This window comes from Elephas maximus, chromosome 10, assembly GCF_024166365.1.
Source record: "Elephas maximus indicus isolate mEleMax1 chromosome 10, mEleMax1 primary haplotype, whole genome shotgun sequence".
In the NCBI taxonomy this organism is placed as follows: Eukaryota; Metazoa; Chordata; class Mammalia; order Proboscidea; family Elephantidae; genus Elephas; species Elephas maximus.
Genome location: NC_064828.1, coordinates 13,252,356 through 13,269,747, shown reverse-complemented (window position 1 = coordinate 13,269,747; position 17,392 = coordinate 13,252,356). Strand labels below are relative to the sequence as shown.

At 40.9% G+C, this 17,392-nt stretch overlaps 1 protein-coding gene across 5 annotated transcripts in view; it reads right to left on the bottom strand.

Annotated features, from left to right (window-relative positions):
* Nucleotides 1-17,392, bottom strand: part of TTBK2 (tau tubulin kinase 2) — a 210,421-nt gene that overhangs the window by 16,435 nt on the left and 176,594 nt on the right. For all 5 annotated transcript variants that reach the window (XM_049899717.1, XM_049899718.1, XM_049899719.1 and 2 more), the window contains 3 exons: nt 15,665-15,881; nt 13,108-13,319; nt 10,113-10,701 (listed from right to left, as the gene is read on the bottom strand). In XM_049899717.1, the coding sequence (XP_049755674.1) occupies nt 10,113-10,701; nt 13,108-13,319; nt 15,665-15,881 (1,018 nt within the window). The remainder of the gene's footprint in view (nt 1-10,112; nt 10,702-13,107; nt 13,320-15,664; nt 15,882-17,392) is intronic.

The window sequence follows — 17,392 nt, the reverse complement described above, 5'->3', positions numbered from 1 at the left end:
TACTCTTTACCCTTATCGTTTGCTCTGACTACACTTATGCCGAAGGTATTACTGGGGTTTGACCTGTGCAGATAGTATGCTGGTGGTGCCGGGAGGGTGGCAGGATAGGGAGAGCGGCAGCCTTTGCCATAAACCAAGAAAACCAAATGAGCTGCCATCAAGTCCGTTCTAACTCATGGCAATCCCATGTGTTTCAGAGTAGAACTATGTTTCATAGTGTTTTCAATGGCTGCGATCTTTCAGAAGTAGATTGCCAGGACCTTCTTTCATGGCACCTCTGTGTGGATCCAAATTGCTCACCTTTTGATTAGTAGCTGAGCACTTAACCATCTGCACCACCCAAGGACTCCTAGTCTTTACTACAGAGGTGGGTAAAACAGAAAACCTAACGCCGCAGGAGCTAAGTAAATGAAAAGCAAAAGTTGCTCTTTCCCTTCCTCTGTCATCCTGACACGAGAGACAGTTACCCATTAATAATAGTTTAATGTGTATTTAAGGGGGTTTGAAGCTATAAAATTTTTGTAGGACATAACAAAAATCATCAGCAGGCCACAACTTACATCCAAAGAACAGAAGTCCTGGAAAATATGGACTAAAATAGAAGTATTTCTTGGCTGGCCTGTAATTATAAATCCCAATCATGGCTGTATGATTCAACAGTCTGTTTTCCTTTATACAGCGTTGAAAGAAATTTTAAGGATGAATCTAATCCAACTATCCCCAATTGCCACAGCCTATACAGACTTCCATCACAGCACCTTTAACACATAAACTGTATTCCTTTACTAGACTGAAGACACTTGAAAGCAGTGATGTCACTCACTGGGGCTTTTATTCCTGGTGTCTGCTACAGTACCTGACACAGAGTAGATGATCAATAAAGGCTGAACACGTAAATGTATCAACCATTGGATGCTTGGGTTTCTTCCATAAAACTTCTCTGAAGTCATAGTGATAAACAATACATTTGAATACTTCACAAATGGGCTCCCTTTCCTTTACTGGTTTTATTGCATTTTGCTTTATTGTACTTCACAGATACTTTATTTTTTTTTTACAAATTGAGGGTTTGTGGCAACCCTGTGTTGAGCAAGTCTATTGGTGCCATTTTTCCAATAGCATTGCTCACTTCGTGCCTCTGTGTCACATTTTGATAATTCTTGCAACATTTCCAACTTTTTCATTATTATTACATTTGTTATGGTGATCTGTAATCTTTGACATCACTACTGTTATTGTTCTGCAGCACCAGGAGCTGCTCCTACATAAGACGGCAAACTTAGTTGATAAATGTTGTGTGTGTTCTGACTGCTCCGCTGACTGTCCGTTCCCCTGTCTCTCTCCCTTTCCTCGAGCCTCCCTATTTCCTGAGACACGATAATATTGAAATTAGGGCAATTAATAACCTTACAACGGCTTCTAAGTGTTCAAGGGAAAGGAAGAGTCGCACGTCTCTCACTTTAAATCAAAAGCTAGAAATCATTAAATTTAGTGAGGAAGGTGTGTCGAAAGCCAAGACAGGCTGAAAGCTAGGCCTCTTGAGACAAGCCGTTAGCGAAGTTGTAAATGCAAAGGAAAAGTTCTTGAAAGAAATTAAAACTGTCACTCCAGTGAACACACAAATGATAGGAAAGTGAAACAGCCTTATTGCTAATACGGAGAAAGTTTAGGTGGTCTGGATAGAAGATCAAACCAGCCACCACATTCCCTTAAGCCAAGGCCCAATCCGGAGCAAGGCCCTAACTTTCTTCAGTCTGCGAAGGCTGAGAAAGGTGAGGAAGCTGTGCGAGAAAAGTTCGAAGCTAGCTGAGGCTGGTTCATGCGGTTTAAGGAAAGAAGCCATCTCCATAACGTAAAAGTGCAAGGTAAAGGAGCAAGTGCCGATGTAGGAGCCGCAGCGAGTGATCCAGAAGATCCAGCTGAGATAGTTGATGAAGGGGCTACGCTCAACCACAGGTTTCCGTGCAGCCGAAACAGCCTTACACTGGGAGAAGATGCCACGTAGGACTTTCCTAGCTGGAGAGGAGAAGTCAACACCTGGCTTCAAACCTTCAAAGGACAGGCTGACTCTCTTGTTACGGGCAAATGAGGCTGGTGACTTTAAGCTGAAGCCAATGCTCATTTACCATTCCGAAAATCCTACAGCCCTTAAGAATTCTGCTAAACCTACTCTGCCTGTGCTCTGTAAATGGAACAACAAAGCCTAGATGACAGCACATCTGCTTACAACGTGGTTTACTGAATACTTTAAGCTTGCTGTTGAGATCTGTTGCTCAGAAAAACGATTCCTTTCAAAATAATACTGCTCACTGAGAATGCACCTGGTCACCTAAGAGCTATAATGGAGATGTACAAAGAGATTAATGTTGTTTTCATGCCTGCTAACACATCATTTCTGCAGCCCGTGGATCAAGGAATAATTTAGACTTTCAAGTCTTATTGTTTAAGAAATACATTTTGTAAGGTTATAGCTGCCATAGATAGTGATTCCTCTGATGAATCCGGGCAAAGGAAATTGAAAACCTGGAAAGAATTCACCATTCCAGATGCCACTAAGAACATTCATGATTCATGCGTGGAGGTCAAAATATCAACATTAAAAGGAGTTTCGAAGAAGTTGATTCCAACCCTCATGGACGACTTTGAGGGGTTCGAGACTTCAGTGGAGGAAGGAACTGCGGATGTGGTGGAAACAGCAGGAGAACCAGAAGTGCAGCCTGAAGAGATGACTGAAGTGCTGCAATCCCATGGTCAGACTCTAACAGATGCTGAACCAAGGACGTGGTCTCATGAGATGGAAGTTACTCCTAGTGAAGATGCTGTGAGGATTGTTGAAATGACAACAGAGGGTTTAGAATATTACAGAAACTCAGTTGATAAAGCACCAGCAGGGTTTAAGAGGACTGACTCCAATTTTGAAAGAAGTTCTACTGTAGATAAAACGCTATCAAACAGCATCGCATGCTACTGAGAAATCTTTCACGAAAGGAAGAGTCAACTGATGCGGCAAGCTTCATTGTTGTCTTATTTGCTAACAGAACATTGTAATTTAATATTTCTTCTGTAAGCCAAAGCGTGGTCTTATTTTACTGCCTATAAATCCCATGTTGTTCATCATCTTTTTAGAAACTATTGTTATTGGGCCAATTTTATCAGTGTGTACCCTGGGGAAAAAAATCTAATTTCCAAAAATGATTCCACAATCATTTCTTTTCAATCTAGCAAATGTATCCACCCTTCAAAACACTATCTAACAATCATATACAGACTAATTACCAGTGGTTTCATGCATGTGGATAAAGAAAGTCCTATACGAGGTTCACAAATCTATACTAAGAAATTAAGAGAACTTTTGGACCAGGGCCACAACAGATGTTCCCGGACAGAATGGGCGAAAATTGTAGAGCAAAAGTCAAAATCTTAAATAAAGGCCAGACTTAACTGGATCGGCAGAGACCTAGGGAACTCCCTTTAAACTTTGAGCTGAACATGGAACATTCTCCAGAAGAGGCCATGTATTAGGGCATAAAGCAAGCCTGAACAGAATCCAAAGCATCAAAATATTACAAAGCATTTTTTCTGACCATAAAGCCATAAAAGGAGAAATCAAGAACAGAAAAAGGGAAAAAAAAAAAAATTAAACACATGGAAACTGAACAACGCCTTGCTCAAAAAGTAATGGGTTATAGAAGAAATTAAGGATGGAATAAAGAATTTCACAGAACCAAATGAGAATGAAAATACATCCTACCAGAACCTTTGGGACACAGCAAAAGCACTACTCAGAGGTTAATTTATAGCAATAAACGCACACATCCAAAAAGAACAAAGGGCCAAAATCAAAGAATTACCCCTACAACTCAAACAAAAAGAGATCGGCAAAAGGAGCCCTCGGGCACCAGAAGAAAGCAAATAATAAAAATTAGAGCAGAATTAAATGAAAGAGAGAACAGAAAGATAATCGAAAGTGTTAACAAGACCAAAAGCTGGTTCTTTGAAAAGATCAACAAAATCGATAAACCACTGGCCAAATTGACAAAAGAAAAACAGGAAAGGAAGCAAATAACTCAAATAAGAAATGAGATGAGCAATATCACAACAGACCCAACTGAAATTCAAAGAATCACAGCAGAATACTATGAAAAACTATACTCCAACAAATTTGAAAACCTGGAGGAAATGGACAAATTTCTAGAAACATACCACCTATCCAAACTAACACAAACAGAGATAGAACAACTAAATAGACCCATAACAAAAGAGGATACTGAAAAGGTAATAAAAAGACTCCCAGCAAAAAAAAGCCCTGGCCCGGATGACTTCACTGCAGAGTTCAACCAAACTTTCACAGAAGAGTTAACACCACTACTACCGCAGGTATTTCAGAGCATAGAAAAGGATGGAGTACTCCCAAACTCATTCCATGAAGCCAGCATATCCCTGATACCAAAAACAGGTAACGGCACAAAAAAAAGAAAATTACAGACCTATATCCCTCATGAATAAAAAAAGATGCAAAAATCCTCAACAAAATTCTAGCCAAGAGAATACAACAACATATCAAAAAAATAATTCACCATGACAACTGGGTTTCATACCAGGTATGCAGGGATAGTTCAACATTAGAAAAACAATCGATGCAATATATCATATAAATAAAACAAAAGACAAGAATCACATGATCTTATCAATTGATACAGAAAAGGCATTGGACAAAGTCCAACACCCATTCGTGATAAAAACTCTCAGCAAAATAGGAATAGAAGGGAAATTCCTCAATATAATAAAGGGCATTTATGCAAAGCCGACAGCTAACATCATCCTAAATGGAGAGAGTCTGAAAGTATTCCCCCGAAGAACAGGAACCAGACAAGGATGTCCTTCATCACCACTGTTATTCAGCATTGTGCTGGAGGTCCTAGTCTGAGCAATTAGGCTAGATAAAGAAATAAAGGCATCCAAATTGGTAAGGAAGAAGTAAAAGTATCCCTATTTGCAGACAATACGATCTTATACACAGAAAACCTTAAGGAATCCTCAAGAAAACTACTGAAACTAGTAAAAGAGTTCAGCAGATTATTAGGACACAAGATAAACATACAAAAATCAGTTGGATTCCTCTACACCAACAGAGAATGTTGAAGAGGAAATCACCAAATCTATACCATTTACAGTAGCCTCCAAGAAGATAAAATACTTAGGAATAAATCTTACCAGAGACATAAAAGACCTATACAAAGAAAGCTACAAGATGCTACTGCAAATACCCAAAAGAGACCTACATAAGTGGGAAAACATATCTTGCTCATGGATAGGAAGACCCAACATTGTGAAAATGTCAATTCTACCCAAAGTGATCTATAGATAAAATGGAATCCCGATTCAAATTCCAATGGCAATTTGTAAAAAAAATTTTATTGTGCTTTAAGTGAGAGTTTACAAATCAAGTCAGTCTCTCATACAAAAATTTATATACATCTTGCTATATTCTTCTAGTTGCTCTCTTCCTAATGAGACAGCACACTCTTCCTCTCTACTCTCTATTTTCGTGTCCATTCAGCCACAAATGGGATTTTTTCATGAGATGGAGAAACAAATCACCAACTTCATATGGAAAGGGAAGAGACCTCGGATAACTAAAGCCTTACTAAAGCAGAAGAACAAAGTGGGAGGCCACACACCACCTGATTTTAGTATTATACCTCCATGGTAGTCAAAACAGCCTGGTATGGGGTACAATGGACACACAGACCAATGGAACAGAATTGAGAATCTAGGTGTAAATTCATCTACCTATGAGAAGGTGATATTTGATAAAGGTCCAAAGTCCATTAAATGGGGAAGAGACAGTCTCTAACAATTGATGCTGGCGTAACTGGATATTCATCTGCAAAAAAAAAATGAAACAAGACCCATACTTCACACCATGCACAAAAACTAACTCAAAATGGATCAAAGACCTAAATATAAAATTAAAACAATAAAGATTATGGAAGAAAAAATAGGGACAATGCTAGGAGCATAATACTTGGCACAAACAGAATACAAAACATTACTAACAACGCACAAACACCAGAAGAGAAACTAGATAACTGGGAGCTCCTAAAAATTAAACATTTATGGTCATCAAAAGGCTTCACCAAAAGAGTAAAAAGATAACCTACAGACTGGGAAAAATATTTTGGCTATGACATAACCAATCAGGGTCTCATGTCTAAAATCTACAAAATAATACAAAACTATAGTAACAAAAAGACAAATAACCCAACTAAAAAAGGGGCAAAAGATATGAACTGGCACTGCACCAAAGAAGACATTCAGGTGGCCACCTGATACATGAGAAAATGCTCACGGTCATGAGACATTAGAGAAATGCAAATCAAAACTACAACGAGATACCATCTCACCCCAACAAGGCTGGCATTAATCCAAAAAACACAAAATAATAAACATTGGAGAGGTTGTGGAGAGACTGGAACACTTCTACACTGCTGGTGGGAATGTAAAATGGTACAACCACTTTGGAAATTGATTTGGTGCTTCCTTAAAAAGCTAGAAATAGAAGTACCATCAGATCCAGCAATCCCACTCCTTGGAATATATCCTAGAGAAATAAGAGCCCTCACAAGAATAGATATATGCACACCCATGTTCACTGCAGCACTGTTCACAATAGCAAAATGATGGAAACAGCCTAGGTGCCCATCAACAGATGAACGGATATACAAATCATGGTATATTCACACAAGGGAATACTATCCAACGATAAAGAACGATGAATCTGCAAAACATGGATGAATCTGGAAGGCATTAAGCTAAGTGAAATTAGTCAGTCGCAAAAGGACAAATATTATATGAGACTACTATTATAAGAACTCAAGGAAAGGTTTAAACACAGAAGAGAACATTCTTTGATGGTTACGAGGGTGAGGAGGGAGGGAGAGAGAGGGCTATTCACTAACTAGATTAAAAAAAAAACAAACAAACTCATATCTCATAGAGACCCTACAGGACAGAGTAGAACTGCCCCACAGAGTTTCCAAGGAGTGCCTGGCGGATTCAAACTGCCGACCCTTTGGTTGGCAGCTGTAGCACTTAACCACTACGCTACCGATAGTAGACAAGAATTAGGTGAAGGGAAGGATAACACTCAATACAGGGCAAGTCAGCGCAACTGGACTAAACCAAAGCTAAGAAGTTTCCTGAATGCAACCAAACACCTCGAGGGACAAAGTAGCAGGGGCAGGGGTCTGGGGACCATGGTTTCAGGGGACATCTAGGTCAACTAGCATAAAAAAGTTTATTAAGAAAATGCTCTGCTTCCCACTTTGGTGAGTGGCGTCTGGGGTCTTAAAAGCTGGCAAGTGGCCATCTAAGATGCATCAATTTGTCCCAACCCACCTGGAGCAAAGAATGAAGAACACCAAAGAGCCTAAGAGACACAAAGGGCCACATAACTTAGAGACTCCGTCAGCTTGAAACCAGAAGAACTAGATGGTGGCCGGCTACTACCAAAGACCGCCCTTACAGGAAACACAACAGAGAGTCCCTGATGGAGCAGAAGTAGGGTGCAGAACTCAAATTCTAGTAAAGAGACCAGACTTATTGGTCTGACTGAGACTGGAGGAACCCGGAAGACATGGCCCACAGACTCTGTTAACCCAGAACTACAGCCATTCCCAAAGCAATCTCTTCAGTCAAAGATTAGATTGCACTATAAGATATAAAATGATACTCATGAAGAGTGTGCTTCTTAGTTCAAGTAGATACATGAGACTAAACAGGCAGCTCCTGTCCAGAGGTGAAATGAGAAGGCAGAAAGGGACACGTGCTGGTTGAATGGACACAGGAAATCCAGGGTGGAAAGGATAAGTGTGCTGTCGCATTACAGAGAAAGCAACTAGGGTCACATAACAATGTGTATATAAATTTTTGTATGAGAAACTAATTTGAGCTGTAAACTCTGACTTAAAGCACAGTTAAAAAAAACAAACTTTGAGCTGAAACTACTCCCAGAGGTCACCTAAGTAACAGATTGGCTCATAAAATGAACAATATCAACTGTGAGTACTGTGTTCTTTGTATATTAATAAAAACCAGTTCCCGTCCAGTCGATTCCGACTCATAGCTGCCCCATAGGGTTTCCAAGGAGTGGCTGATGGGTTCAAACTGTTGACCTTCTGGTTAGCAGACAAGCTCTTAACTACTGTGCCACCAGGGCCCCTCCAAATCATCTATTCAAGATGAAACTGTTGAAGTTTACCCTAAAGCAAAATTGGGGGGTGGGGAGGGGCAGCCAGAAAAGCAAGAATAATGGAAATGGAATGTGGTAAGTCAGGGAAGCAATAAACTTCTGTTTTGTAAAACTCCAAATTTAAGTTTCGAGAAGAGAATCAAAATAAATATATTATTTCTCATCCATTGGTCAAATTTTCTGGGTCAAGATCAAGAAAATAAAGAAAATGGGGAGGAGTTTAATACCTCAGAAATAAATATACAAGTGATGCAGCTGATATTTCATTAGAGACCTTCAGTTAAGAAGGTTTTTATTTAAAGATATCTGTAAATAAGGTCAAACATATAATATCAAATATATAAGGATAAGCCTCCTAACAACTTGACAGAGAAAACACTGCAGATAATGCAGGAGAACCGTGAGAAAAACCATCCTAGGAAGGGCAGCACTAACGTGAGAGGGCCAAGAGCACTGGGAGAAAGGGGGCCCGAGCTTTAAGGAAGCCTGTATGAAGGGAGCCACAAGGGAACACTGTGATACATACCTGGGTGGCAGTTAGTGCAGAGCATAACGGAGTCAAAGAAAGAAGGAAGTGAACCTGGGAACGTGGAAAGGAAATGTGAGGAAGAAAAGGGATGCAGGAGAGGGAGGAGGGGAGTTGGCCCTGCCTCTAGCCCACATGGTCCTTCATATAATTGGGAAAAGGGTGTCCCTCAAAGAGGAAACAGCCCCACATCAAGATGCAGAGTTTGGCAAGCAAAGTATGCGCTAGATTTCAGCCCCAAATTGTTCCTTCTGCGCAGTGAACAACCTGCATAACTGAACAAAGCAGTTCTGGGAAAGAAGGAAAAAAAGACTAACTCTGTTTTGGGGAGAAGCAGGCAAATATTTATTTCCTTATTCTGAAGTACAGGTAAATTCCTGTGGAGCTTTTTACTCAAAATGAAATTCTTGCTGGTATCTTTTCCCACTGATTGACACCTGTGGGTGGAACTGTGTGACAACAGAAACGTTTCAGCTTGGAGGGCAATGCAGTTTCTGGTCAGCTGGAAGGAAGGACTGCTAGATGGTATGGAATTAAGGAAAGCTGGCAACTCCCACCCATGTACGGACATATGTACTCTAGTGCCTGAGATTTGTGTACACGGTTCCTTGCTGTCTGGAGGCTATTCAGGGCTCCTCGGGCTCACACACCACAGAAGGCTTCACTGCTTACTGATAACAACAGGGTAACAGACATCTCCAGTTGAGTGACGGAGACTAAAGATAAACAGTGATGTTTCTTTAAAGTTTCCCCTGCAGAAGACGTCTACCACAACTGCCTTTGGCTGCTCCCAGACCTACTGAAGCAGAAGTTCTGCCAGTGAGGCCCAGGACTCTGCATTTTACACAATGGCCATCAAAGCTGGAAAACTCTTGATTTTACAGGAACGGAAAATAGGAGGAATTTTTGGGTTGAGGTTACAAAACAGAGAAGGAATAAAAGCAAGAGTGTACGTTGTAAACTACGAACCATAAACAGTTAAATACATGCCTTCCTCACCAAATTATGAGATTAAAAAACTCTAGAATTACAAATCAAAAAAAAAAAAAAAGCCACATACACATAGATAGACAGTTCTTGTGGCCTCATCATATTATGAAATTAGGTTATAATGACATTTTGTGTATTGAGTTGCTATAATGAAAGGAAACCTCACTTTTACAAAATTTCCTATTGGGGGACTAACTAGAGAATTTAGTTCAAACCTCACTCCGTGCCCATCTACCAAACTTAGGCTTCTACTGAAAACTCCTAGTCAAGCAACTCTTAGTTCTTTCTTAATAGCACCTCTGAGTGGATAACAGAGAGTAAGGACACAAACTCAGCTCTTACCGCTGTAAGGGGTCCTTCTGCTTGTGCCTCCATCGGACTTGTGGGTGTCGCTGCAATAAGCTGGCTAGCAGTTCCAGCCTGGAGTTCCAGCCTGTCGGTATACTGTTCTGAAGCAGCAGTGACAGGGCACTCTCCAGAAAGGGCTAAGAGCACACCTGAGCTTTCCTTCTTTAAATGATCATTTTCTACCCAAGGGCTAAACCTTAGCTTTTCATCTTGAGGCGATTCCTCCAGGACTTGAAGCACTTCGGGCTCCTCATCAGAAGGGCTTCCAGTTGTTTTATGCCCTAAAGCCTCATTTGTCCTAAAATCCCGAAGGTCCTGCTCCTTGTCTACAATTACCCATTCTTTGGAATCGACCTCCTGCTTGCAGGAGCTCAGGTTGACTGCTATAAATCCATTGCTGCCACCACCATCTGGCTGCTCAGGGGTGTTGACAGAGGCAGGCTTAGAAGCATCTGGAAGGTATTCTTCATCATAATGCCAGACGTGGTCCATACGGGACACAGCAGAAACACAAGGTTTATGAAGCAGAGCAGGCAGGGTAGATTCTTTTCCTCCACTGGAATCTTTCTGCATCCTCTCCAGGCTTAAGGAAATGGAGAGAAGTTACTCAGTTGTCCTCAGGAAATGTCTTACTTCATAACATACAAAGTTCTATGCAGAACTAGTATTCACACAGGGAAGAGACAAAAGGTGGATAAAGCATAGGGACGGTTCCACAGGGTGATAGGGTTCTTTTCCACCTGCCATAATCCTGTTCTGGAGATGGCGCCCACGGGAGGAAGCTGTCTCTGGGCAGGAGAGAAGCCTAACTGGGGTTGACTGTGTGATCCACTTCACCCTTGCTTTGCCAATTCATTCACAGAGCGCTCTGCTCTCTGCGGGACTGAGAAACAACCCACCCAAGGGGCTTTTGCCTCACCAGAAGCCCTACAAAGGAAACAAAAAAGCTAGTATACATAAGCAAATGCCTTCTGCATTTGTCTGTCTTCTGAGATGCGTATGAACCTATACTAATTCAAAGGAACATGTCTAATGCCAGGGCTTTTAAGAACAGAAGGCATTGTACCTGTTCAACAAAACCACATAGTACCGGTCCAATCAGCACACTACGCACACACAGTGGGGGTGGGGGTGGTTTGGGAGAAGCTTCAGGGAATATTTTCAGTTTTGTTGGATGAAAAGGCAGTTAATACTATGTACAAATCTCTCTGCTGGTGGAAGGGCAATAGTGTGACTAACGGAATTGACTACACTGGCTTCTGAGAACTGATCTCATCTGCAGGGAAGCACAATAAGAAATAACTTTTTCCTTTCCTTAAGTTTGTGATTTGTTACTGTTGCTGTGTGTCATCAAGTCAATTTGACTCACAGTGGCCCGGCAGGACAGAGTAGAACTGCCCTGAGGCTGTGTCCTCGGTTGTCTTCTTTGCGGGAGCAGATCGCCAGGTCTTTTCTTCCACGAAGCTACTGGAGTTCGAACCCCAACAGTGCGGTTAGCAGCTGAGTGCTTAACTATTCCACCGCCAGGGTGCCAAGCTTGTGATTAGGTACCTAGACTCCTTCAACTGTTCCCTAGTCACTCTAGGTTCTGGTTTGAGTTCATTTTTTTTTTTTTTTCTTTTGATTATTTCTGTTCTCAACTATCTCATTTCTTAACTTTGTCCTCAGTATGGACTCTTTTTTTAAATTCCATTCTTTTGATAGGCTAATTCTTTACCTAACTAAACTTTATGCAGCCCTGGTGGCGTAGTGGTTAAAAGCTCAGCTGCTAACCAAAAGGTTGGCAGTTCAAATCCACCAGTTGCTCCTTGGAAACCCTATGGGGCAGTTTTACGCTGTCCTGTAGTTTTGGGTTATAGGGTCACTATGTGTCGGAACTGACTCGATGGCACCTAACAACAACAACTAAACTTTTATCCCTACTGTACTCTTATATTTATTCCCAATCTTAGCCACAACTCAAAATGCTTAAAACACTGCCTCAACCCTAATCCATCCCTTTGATCCTATCAACATGTAGATACATGCTCACATCACCTCACTGTGAGACTGAATGATTCCAGTGTGACAAAGAGCACACATATATGAAGAACTTTAAAACGGGAGCTGGACTGGACAAGGCCAGAAGTGAGTGGTTGAACTGTCTAGAGACATAGTAACTACAGTGTTAATCAAACCCATGGTCCTTCTAATCTAGTATTTCATTACCAATAGTAACCACCGGGGGTGTGCCACTGAAGGGTGTGACTGTTATTAAAGCTAAAAAAAAAAAAAAAAAGCTACTCAGGTCTTAATAGCTATTGAAAAAATAGAAACCTTCTATTATTCACAAATATATCCCAAACTTTAAAAAAAACATTAATTTCTATCTTCCATTATCAAAATTTCTTGTGAGGATAATGGGTCTCACAACCACGAACTACAAACTCTTGTTATCTATGAACAGCTCTCCAAAGTTCCACCTTTTCTTTTTCTCTAGGTAGATGGTGAGCTTTGGAGGGCTAGAATGATAAACTTATTTACATCTATTTTTCCTACAGAACCTTGCTCATAATAGGCCTCCACTAACCTGAACTGCCTGTCCCTTGTGTACATCTGATTTTTCCCCTCCTGCATGTACTCCTATCCTTGCAAATGTTTTCTTTATCACACTCTCTCCAACACTACAATGCATCTTTTTCATTTCAAGAAAAGAGATCACCCTCCAAATAAAGCTGCTGCAAAAATGTTCGTTTAACTTGTACCTAGTGCTCTGAAGTTGCCAGCTCCCACTGCTTAGCTCCCCAAATCAAAGGCTGTGCTAGAGAACATGTAACAATATCAGATGTCAATTCACATTAAGAATTGCCATGATGATACTTTAAAACACAGATGAAGAGGAAAGCTTAATCAGTGTTACAAAAACGCAAAAATGTCTTTTTGGGAAGATTTTACTGTACTGGAAATAAGAGAGTACCTCAGTACTTTAAAAAGAAAAACTATTTTATACCAGGTCTCAAGAAACTTGTCAGTGTCTGGCTTCGACTCCAGGGTCAGACGTTTTTCCAGCTCGAAGCTGTGGATGGAACGTAACTTTCGCACCAGAGGAACATCTCGGTCTGGCTGAGTAATCTCTGAACGGACCCGAATGGGTGAACCAAGGCTTGGAACGTTCAGCAGTCCATTTGCTTGACCGTGGCTGTTTTCCTCTTCTGTAGCAGCCTAGACAAAACATAAAACAAAACCTTGAAGACCGTTCCAGGTACTATACATGGTGGGAGCATGCACAGCCTTTCAAGATAAAAGAAACAAATGGCTGGGGTGTGTTTTTAGGTTATTTGGACTAGTTTACTTCAGTACACACCTGCCTGCTGCTGCTGCTGTTTGTTAGCTGCCGTCAAGTCGATTCCGACTCATGGCGACCCCGTGTGTACAGAGTAGAACTGCTCCTTAGTGTCTTCACGGCTGTTACCTTCCAGAAGCAGACTGCCAAATCCTTCTCCCGTGAGGCTGCTGGGTGGGTCTGAACCGCCAACCTGTTAGCAGTCCAGCACTAAACAGCTTGCACCACCCGGTACTAACCTTTTATTAAATGAGTTTTCTTAATTTACTCTCAGTTTCAATATTATTCTAGTTTTGGATTTTTGGTTGTTTCTTTTTTTAGGGGGTGGGGTACAGGCATAAACAGTTTAAAAAGTGTGTAACAACCTTGGTTTTTTGCATTAATGCCTGACTAGATGTCGGAATGAACCTCATGGCATCAGGTTTGGGGTTTTTTCAGATGCTTGCAAGAACCTCATTCAACTAAACTAAAACCTGTAAAGGACATTCTCTTTAAGACATAAGTGGTCTCACAAGAGGGAGGAGACTGCCAAACCTGAGCAGACCCTGCCTCAGCCCCCTGTTTAAACAAAACCAGCCCCTTGAGGCTGCAGCAGTGAGGAGCTGGGCCCGAGCAGAAGGGTGGGGTTGCCTAAGGACAGACAGCTATAGCAGCACAATTATCAGGAAAATGAAGCCATCAAACCTTGGATTAGGAGTGGGGTGGGAGAGAAGTCTGAGATTTCTATTCTGATCATAGACCCTCAAAAAAGAGGTGCATTTTCTACCAGCAGAAGCTAATCTCTGAAGGAAGTTTTCCCCAACCCCCGTTTTAGGCCTATAGGACTCCCACCAATTATCAAGTAATAAGTAAAAACTAAAGACAGTCAGACACATGAGAAGGCATGCCCCCATAACTAAGAGTCAGCAGAAATAATAATAATTAAAAAAAATCTAAAACTTTCAAAGACTGCAGATATCTAACTGGTTGGATACTCCACAGCGTCCACCTCTCAATGAACTGTAGAAAGAAGGTGCTCAATAAGTTTTCTGAGTAGGTGAGAGAATGAATAAATGCAGAAACTGTGGGTTTTCTTCAATATTTAACTTATAATGCTCTATGTAGATGTCCAAGATGAGTCAGGAACCTGTGATCTGCAGCAGTATGTATTATAAACTCAAGAAAACGGACATCACCACAGTAACAAACAAGGGACTATGACTTATAGCAAAATCATGTGCTATACAAGTGTCATTGAGATAAATAGTGAAAATGGGTGAAAGACAGAAAACTAAAATAATTAAGCTTCTCTATGTAAAAAAAAAAAAATTTTTTTTATGTAAAGGCACCATCTCTCTCACACACACATACACACAGACACCCTAAGGGCTGACAAGAGATGAATGTCACTAGTAATCTTCTGCTGTAAGAACAGTCTGCTCCTGGCGCCAGAAAGACAGCAAGGCTTGACACTACAAAATCTGTCACTGACTCTCCGGCTACTTTCCACTACTCATTCCTCATTGCTGTTAGTCCAGCTAGTGCTTACTCAACAGTTAGGTCACATTTTTCACAGAAGATTTTTAGAAATGACTCCCATAGGTTAATTTTTAAAATTACATAGTTTAATGATTGTCCAAAAATAGACCAAGCACCTCAGAACTATCACAGAAGATTCATTTCAGGATACAAATATTTTCCATTCATAAAGCCTAAGAATGGCTGTGTTTCTTTCTGTTGCACATGGGGTCACTACGAGCCAGAACCGACTCGACACCTAACAACCGCAGCAGCTAACTTTCTATTAGTCGTGTTAACAGGTATGAGCCCAAAGCCTCATGTTTTCATGTCATTTATTCAACAACCACTTTGATTTCACACCTATATATTTAACCACCTCCTCAGCCAAACCGTTATAAAAACACCTAGGAAGCACCAAAAACTAACTGATTTGTGATTCGCTGTTGCTCCTTTCCATTTATCTTCACCTTCTGTGAAAAAAGAAATGACAGGGAACAGTAGAATCAAGAAGTCTGGGGATAATCTGCCTCCAGGCGACTAAGAATTAGCCATTTAATTCAGAAATGTGTATCTCTCGCACACTGAGGAGGAGGCCTGCTGGCAACCCTAATGAAGGGAAAAATCACGTCACTTATTCCACATCCACTCCTTCATTAAAAGCTGAGAGCCATGATACTTTGCTACGGCAACAGAAGACATCACGTCCTAAACAAGAAATACACACTTTGCAAATCCCAAGCTTTATCTTGTTCCTGCTGGCGTCCATCTCTTCCCAGACATCCTGCTCCTGGGGACGAGGGTGTCCCAGAGACCCAGGAGATTTATCTGGTGACAGACCAACAGGTACGCCATTCTCCCCATCACTAAGCCGTTCATCTGGGAACACCTCATCTGTATTTTCTCGAAGCAAGTCTCCGGGAATGGGAGTGGCATTGGCAATTCTGAAAATGAGGGGAGAAAAAAAGATACAAGTTAAAAATACAATGAGACTATTCTACATTTTGTTTCTGGATTTAAATGAGGAGGTCCACAAACAAGAGATTACAACAAAAAAGAAAAAAAAAATCCCTTGAGAACTTAGTTCATGCCAGTTCTATAAAAACTTCTAAAATTTGATCAGTTCGAATTTTCAAGCTGGAGCCTGGGTGGCGCAGTGGTTAAGGGCTCGGCTGCTAGCCAAAAGGTCAGCAGTTCGAATCCACCAGCCACTCCCTGTAAACTCTCTGGGGCAGCTCTACTGTCATATAGGGTTGCTGTAAGTAGAAATCCAATTGACGGCAATAGGTTTTTTGGTTTTGATTTTAAAATACAAATTCTAATACGATAACTCACTGATTGAAAATCACTCTAAAACCTAGAAACAACATTTGTTATGTTTTCCAAGGAATCTTTGTCAATTATAATACAATTTTCTATTTACCCACTATTCTTAGAGAAGAACAAAAGTTATAAGCAGGAAGATGTTTAGTAAGGAAATAAGCAGGTGTCAGATCAATCAGCTGTTATTGTTATAACAGTGTGAGAACTGACCCTTTGCTTCCTCATTTACAGACTTTTTCCTAAGCACCTATGACATGCAAGGCCCTAGAGACACAGATGAAGAAGAAAATTCCTGCCCTCTAGAGGAAATTAGAAATTCTGCAATTACGCAGTTCATACAGCTCTGCCCCAGTGAATCTGGGCGGGGGAAAACTGAACTCTGTCAGTGGGCTTCCTAATTAGCACATATGTACATATTAATTGGCACTTGTCTATATATTTCTTTCAAAGTAAACTGATGTCCTATTGACATGGTGGTCATTTCTTCCCTGGACTGCTGGCCCATGAGGGACTTTTCCAGTTCTCAGTTATCCTTCACTAAGTGATAGGGCCCCTGCCAGCTCTCATGTTCTGTAACTCCATTGTATATACTGCGTTGTTTTGGTTTTTGCTGTTATTGTTGTTTTTTAATACCGCTGACTGAACACAATATTTAGCACGAAATGAAACCTCTTCTTAGAAGTGATCTGGAATGTCTAAAAGGAGAAAAAAAATTCTTCCACAGATTATACTGGCACATGCGATTATTATGAGGAGCACAGGAGGCATTTTCTCGGGGAACCACTCTACAGAGAAGCTATACCCTGGCCCAGATGTCACAAGTACTGCATATGCTTATGAGAACAAAGGTGGCTGACTTTTCAGGGGTTTGTTCCATCTGATTTGATGGCCTTCACTACCACCTTTCTCTACATGGGTCAATGATAGAAGATGAACTTCTTTATCAACGGGTTATAGGTACAGAATCTAGAAAAGCACTGACAATGGTTCCCGGGGAAAAAACTTCATAGCCCTGAAAGTAGTTCATTATTAAACAAGGTAGTTAGGACTAAAGAGTTCAAACGAAAGAATTTCTTACAAAGGTAAAGATCAGAAATAAATTGGCTACCAAAAGACTTTTCAGATATGAGGT